At 42.9% G+C, this 6567-nt stretch overlaps 1 protein-coding gene across 2 annotated transcripts in view; it reads left to right on the top strand.

The window, feature by feature from the left end:
- ECHDC2 (enoyl-CoA hydratase domain containing 2) overlaps positions 1–6567 on the top strand; it is a 13137-nt gene extending 6570 nt beyond the window's left edge. For both annotated transcript variants that reach the window (XM_006025791.3, XM_014520923.2), the window contains exons 6-10: positions 1640–1696; positions 2184–2371; positions 3450–3500; positions 3860–3907; positions 5895–6567. In XM_006025791.3, the coding sequence (XP_006025853.1) occupies positions 1640–1696; positions 2184–2371; positions 3450–3500; positions 3860–3907; positions 5895–5972 (422 nt within the window). In that variant the 3' untranslated portion in view covers positions 5973–6567. The remainder of the gene's footprint in view (positions 1–1639; positions 1697–2183; positions 2372–3449; positions 3501–3859; positions 3908–5894) is intronic.

Raw genomic sequence — 6567 nt, 5'->3', positions numbered from 1 at the left:
GTTTTTTAATACAAACACACACACACACACACAAAATCAGGACTCATAGTAGAGATGATATCTTTTATTAGACCAACAAGATTTTTGCAAAAAAATTTGCAAGCTTATTTTTTGCAAAAATCTTGTTGGTCTAATAAAAGATATCACCTCTACTATGAGTCCTGATCACCTTTTCCTCTAGACCAATACAGCTACAGCCTGGATACCTATATATAAGTATGGATTTTGGGTTACTTTTTTAAATCCGAAAATTGGTGGGGGGGAGTTGTTGTTTTTTTTATTAGAGAAAACCAGGATCCCTGATTATCAGGAAACACCTTTAAATTTTTTTTAAAAGGTAAAACATAAAGATGGGGTAGCAATGTAATTTTCAGGGGCTAATCTCCTGTATGCTGAGATGATATGGGAACATCCACCAGAAGACTAATTCTGAGAGACAACGGTAGCATGATCTAGCTACTGATGTTCGAAGTAAGGGCCCTGCAGGTTGATGGGAGAGAACAGACCTGTGGAAAGTCAGTCAGCAGCGGGACCTGGCCACCTAACTTGCACAACACCAGCGAGCTGCTACATCTTTTCAAAACAGATATTCTGTTCCAGCATGAATCAGTTTTGCACCAAAGCCATATTACACAGTGGAGTCAGACTGTCTGGTTTGTCCTAGCTGAAATTCAGGATAATGCTTAAATTAACCAAACAGTCCCTTGCATCCATTTCAGGGATAGCAGAGTCTTTTAGCACAGTTCCCACTTCCATGAAGTCTTGTAACGACCCTGCCTCTACTGCGTGCATGCTCTCATCAGACTGCTGGACCTCAGCATGAAGAGGATTTACCTTTAGTGAACGTGCCATGTAAATGAGTGGTGAAAGTTTTTAAAAACGCTAGTAGAGTACACTTTTGATTCTAGTTCCCCTGCACACGTCCCTTTAATCTCATCTCTTACACATGTATCCCTAATTTTTTCCCCCCAATAAGCTTGCTAAACTACCTGCAAGCAGCCAGGAAGGGTATTTCAGTCACTTCCACCTAATCTGTAGCTGAGGTTGATTAGGACTCTAATCATCGCATCCTCTTTCTGGCTACCTAAACAAGCTGTAGTAACCTCGCACATCCGATTGAGGGAGCAGTTTGCACGACTTAATGTTGGCTTAAAAGAAAAATTCAAATACAACAGGCAGCTCTGTCTACAGCCAGTCTTAATCAACATAGCAAACACCAGTATTTGAGGATGGTCCAGAATGGAGTCTGTAAAAATACATGCTGCAGGAAGTCCAAGATGGATGAGGGTTAGAGCAGTGAGTTTAAGCGGCAAAACTGTCAGCTTAAGCTGCCATCAGGACATTTACCCTCTTTTTGTGCAGCACGCTAAGGCTGTCGGGTAAGTGTCTATCAAGACTCATAGCTCTAGTCAGCTTAGCAATGATATGTTCTAATCATACACAAGTCTATAAAAACAGCAGACCGTAGCTGAGTTGTTAGCAGAATAGCTGACTAGCAGAATGACTGCTGTGTTGTCAGTGTTTCTCTGGGGTTTAGTAAGAGTTGCTTTCTCTGGGTGAAAATTCCTATTTGTGTTAACAGATTCCTCCTGTATGACAGTAACGCATCACCCTTCCCCACCTTTTATTTTTTTAATAGCTTCTTCAGCCAAAATGGGTCTGATTGAGACCACCAGAGGGCTTCTTCCTGGTGCAGGTAACCTTGCTTCATTCAATTGTGTGACATACTGCATCTGGGGAAGTAGATTTTACTGTGGCAGACAAGGTTCTTTGGGTGAATCTGATATATTTTATTAGACCAACTTAAATAGTTGGAGAACAAATTTTTAAGCAAGTTTTCGGGTTCAAAAACCCTTCATCAGCATCTGAGGAAGAGCTTTACAAGGGAAAGGTATTGAGCACTCAGAGCAGAGCCAGGAGTTGGCATCCAGGAGTCTGTGCAAAGCTATTGATTGCTGTAATCTTAGACAAGTCACTTCTGCCCTTGCCTTTCACATTTATAGTGGGTTTACACCAATACCCTGGAGGGCATTGCCATTACTGAATGTTTTTTGGTAGAACACCAAGGTGACAGATGCAATAGACCTGCTGCTAGTCCTCGGTGATGTATTTTACATGGCAGGGGAGCAAAACCTTTTTAGCATTTGAGTCACAGAGACCTAACACGGTGTTGTTATCTTAAGGGGGAACCCAGCGCCTGCCCCGCTGTATTGGAATAGGTCTTGCAAAGGAGCTCATTTTCACTGGTAGACAGATTGACGGACAGCAGGCCTTCTCAATGGGACTGGTAAACCATGCAGTACCACAGAACGAGCAGGAGGATGCTGCTTACCAGAAAGCATTAGCTCTGGCTAAAGAAATCGTTCCTCGGGTCAGTATATAGTTTGGCTTACTTCATGGAAAGAGGGGGCTTGTGTGCTTGATGAGACTAATTAGCTCCCCACTTTCTCCACGTAACAGTAAAATCTTGGTAAATTCAAATAACTGAAGATGCAAAGTACCTATCTGATTTGTGGGCACACTGAGCTTCCGTCATTCCAAAAGGAAGCACATTTTGAAGCCCAGGCCCTTGAGTTTCACCAAGAGAAAGAGAACTTACCTCGGGTTCAGATTCCTGAGCGAGTCTGGATGAGTCAGAATAATCTTCCCCTTTCTCCGCTGCATTTCCTTTTATGTCTAACTGTCAGTAATGCTGAGACACTTAACCAGCCCCTTAGAGAGAGAAAAGGTCAGGACACTGCTTTGTGGTCAGCAGGTCAGCACAAGCATCCCAAGCCATTTCAAGTCACGCTAGTGGGTATTGGCATTCTGCACATCCAACACTGACACAGTCCCAGTCTACCCTGACCTAAGTTTGCTGGCCTCCTGTAACCTGACTTTCGAAGGCACTGAGCACAGGCAGCTGTATTTTTTTTTTACTGGGAGTTGCAGGCAGATAGCACCTCTGAGAATCAGGCTTTGGATTTAAGCCAGTGGTTCTCAACCTTTTGAAACTCAAGAAAATGCCAACTCCTTAGCATTCACTCATTTCTTGATTATGGAAAAATAATAGAGCAATATTGTTGTTGCAGAGAACTCAGAAAAAACACAGCAGGGCAGAATGCTTTTGACACGATGGATTCCTATTTGAAATCTCTAGGTTTATCTTGTGAATCAGGTGTGCAAATATCTACACATAACAGTGCTAATATTACATGGCACCCGAAAGTGTTACAGCACCCTGATTGAGAATCAAAGCTTTAAGCACCCAAATCTGCAGATTCTGCCACACCAAGCACTTTTATGAATTCTAGGTCATCTTTGCTTTGTAAAATATAACATAGCACTGACTTACCTGTAAAGTCCTAAAGACAGGAAGCTCATTTGGAAACAAGACATAATGAAATGACTGCACTGCTGCACATTCTGATCGCTTCAGTTACTTACACATCTCTTCCTTTTTAATAAAGGCTCCAATCGCTGTGAAAATGGGTAAACTGGCAATAAACAGAGGAGTAGAGGTAATCGGTTTAATGAAGGGCTTTTATTTTTTTGAAAGAGGAAAAAATGGTTTTGAAGTATTCTGGGGGGTAAAAAATGACTTCTTGCAGGTCATTTATTAGAACTACTATAATGCTGCTTCAAAGAGCCGGATTCTGATTCTTGTCTTAAACTAGGCATTTAGATCCCTTGTAAGATTGTGGTAAGATCTCGTGAAAGATAAAGTTAACTTGTCAGGGCAGCATTTTAACTCCAAGTTCACATTGCAGTCCTACATGAAGAGCTAGAACAATAGTCACTGAAACTTAATGGAAGCTACTTATTAAAACATTCACTGCTTTGAGTGCTGTATATTTCAGACAAATCTCCCTTCTTTCAGGTGGATATTGCTTCAGGGATGGCTATTGAGGGAATGTGCTATGCTCAGGTATGGTATCTATTATTTTACGAAGTGACACTATCCATTTCTTCCGTGGCCCTGCAATAACCATGAGCCAAGTGGAGTTTCATGGTCAAAGTTTTGAAAACTTAACTCAAGTCACAAACATGTTTCCAACCCGCCAAATAAACAGGGCTCGTGCAGACTAGCAGAACTCCTGTACGTTACTCAGACCAGACTGGCTTTTTGAAGGCCCTAACCCTGACCATCTTTTCAACAAAGGGTGTTTTTACAAGATTGAGCAATGGGATCTCACTTCGGTTTTGGTGTCAGTCAAGTTCTGGTGCACCGTTCATGTTACAAACATGCATCCTTCCCAGCCGGTGATGGCCTTTAAAACTTTAGTTGATTGTGGAATTTATTTATTTTAAGTATAATGTGGGTCATGGAACTTAATTTCAGGCAGTCAAGCTCTATGTCTTATAAGTAGGGGGTCTACTGAACTTGAAGTGGCAGCTGGCCGACTTGGTGGGCAGACCCTGGGGCCAGCTGTCATTTTCATAAGTGGGGTGCAACAGGCCCCCCCTACGTTTCTGATTGAGCGAGGGGGCCTGGCAGTCCTGCTTCTCCCCACAGGTTGCCAGATGGCCCAAAACTGTGGCTTAATTACCCTGATTAAACCTGGTGAAGTCATTAATCCATGTGTTATTAAGCATGGATGAATATCTTCCCTGGGCTAAGTCAGGATACAGGCAGTCCTCGGACTTACACCACAAAACCACATCTTAAGTCGAAACGTCATTACTCGGAACCCATAGGAACAATGTTATAAATGAGGGATTGGTTCCTGAACCAAAGCCCGATACCCTGTTTTCACCAAAAATACCCCAGGATTTTGTACTCAATCAATTATAGATGAGTAATATAGCTATATGAATGTATGTATATTGTAAATAGCAATCATATTGATTTGGAAGGACTTCTTGGAGGTGACTTTGCTGGACTTTTTGAAGGAGTATCTCAGGAGTCTTGTCTGCAGGTTTTTCTGGAGTCTTGTCTGCTTTCTTAAAGAAAGTGCCCAAGGAAGTTTGGACAGGTTCTCCAGGGAGATGGGTGATGCAGCAAACCTGTTTGCTGGTGTGGTGTCGGATCAAGCGTTGTAAAGTCGAAACTGACATCAGAAAGTCAAAACTGGGTGTCAGTTTATAAATGCTGTAAGTGCCATTCATTGCAACTCAAAATGTCTTAAGTGGAGGACTGCCTGTAATTAAGTCTCAGTTTCTGGTCATCCCCAAGTAGCGGCTCACTGCCAAAAAAAAAACACAAACCAAAACCCAACAAAAAAAGCAAACTTACCAGCAAGCAGAGAAGCCCTGCAGTCTTGGAGCACGGGGGGTTGGGAAGGGATGAGCAGGCTTAGAGCACGGCAGGGTTGCAAGCAGGATGAGCACCCCCACACTGGAGCCACAAACCATGTACAGAGCATTCGCTATGATGAACCTGCAGCACACTGTTGAATAAAACCTGTCACAGGGCAAAAGGCCATCACCACCTGGGGAGGGAAGAAAGAGGAGGGCAGCAAGTCAGGTACAACCTGCAAATTGCCATCCCCATAACTTTACTGGGATCATCATAGCGAATGCTCTGTAAGTTGTCTGTGGCCTTCCCAGCACCCGATCCTTGTCCCTGCCCCAAGACTGCAGGGCCTCTCTGCTTGCTGGCAAGTCGGGGGGTTTTTTGGCAGTGAACCTGCCAAAAGTAGAGCCCATGCTTTTTTTTGCAGAGCCTGCCCAAAGTCATAGTTTCAGGGAAAATAGCGCAATCACGATTTCGGTAGGTTTCTATTTATAAGACACGTTACCTACCACCTTTCCATTTTCCTGCTTGTCATGTACAGGCCAAGACTTGCCTACCCAGCAGTGGTATCCCCTGAATATCTGTAAGAGTTCTAGGGCTAGTGTACGACTCACTTAGGATCACTTGAAACATTGTTCTTATTTCACAAGGGAAACAGCCTCCTTTCTTTTAAATGCAGAACATTCCTACAAGAGACCGGCAGGAAGGAATGGCTGCCTTCAAGGAGAAACGTCCACCCCACTTCATTGGGGAATGATGATTCAAAGCTTTCCCCCTTCTTTGGTGGCAGGATTCCTTAGGAAATAAAAGGGCCAAGAAGCAGAACCTGAAGTTTATTGGAATGGTTAAATTGCTATAAATAATTTCATAAACTCTGGCATGGGTGACATTCCTGGACACTCCAGAGGAGCCAGTTTTTTAAAGGATAATTCTAATATGTTCACTGTAATTAACTGAATAAGTTAAAAGGCTTAGATTTGTAAAATGACGAGTGACTACAAGACATTGATTGGGCATTTCCCTAGTAATCTGACTCTGAAACAGGCTAGCAGTGAACATCAGTTAAAAAAAAAATGGAGCCCAACTCCTTCTATTAAGTGAGCATTTCAAACCGGTGGCAAATTTAGTCAAAAGCAAACTCATGCCCAGAACTGGTCTTCTGGGACTAGAAGAGTCGTCTTCAGGCACAACAGGGAAAGCATTTGCTTCTCTTTGTGCCAGCTGGCTTAAGGTAACTACTGGCAACATTGGACCAGAACTCTTTGATACCAGTTTTTAAATAGTTTTCCATGCTTGCTTTTTGTACTGTACACAGACTCCCAATAAAGGTCAGTGCCTTACTCTTTGCAGAA

This window comes from Alligator sinensis, unplaced genomic scaffold, assembly GCF_000455745.1.
Source record: "Alligator sinensis unplaced genomic scaffold, ASM45574v1 scaffold172_1, whole genome shotgun sequence".
Taxonomy (NCBI): domain Eukaryota; kingdom Metazoa; phylum Chordata; order Crocodylia; family Alligatoridae; genus Alligator; species Alligator sinensis.
This window is presented reverse-complemented; position numbering and strand designations above follow the sequence as displayed.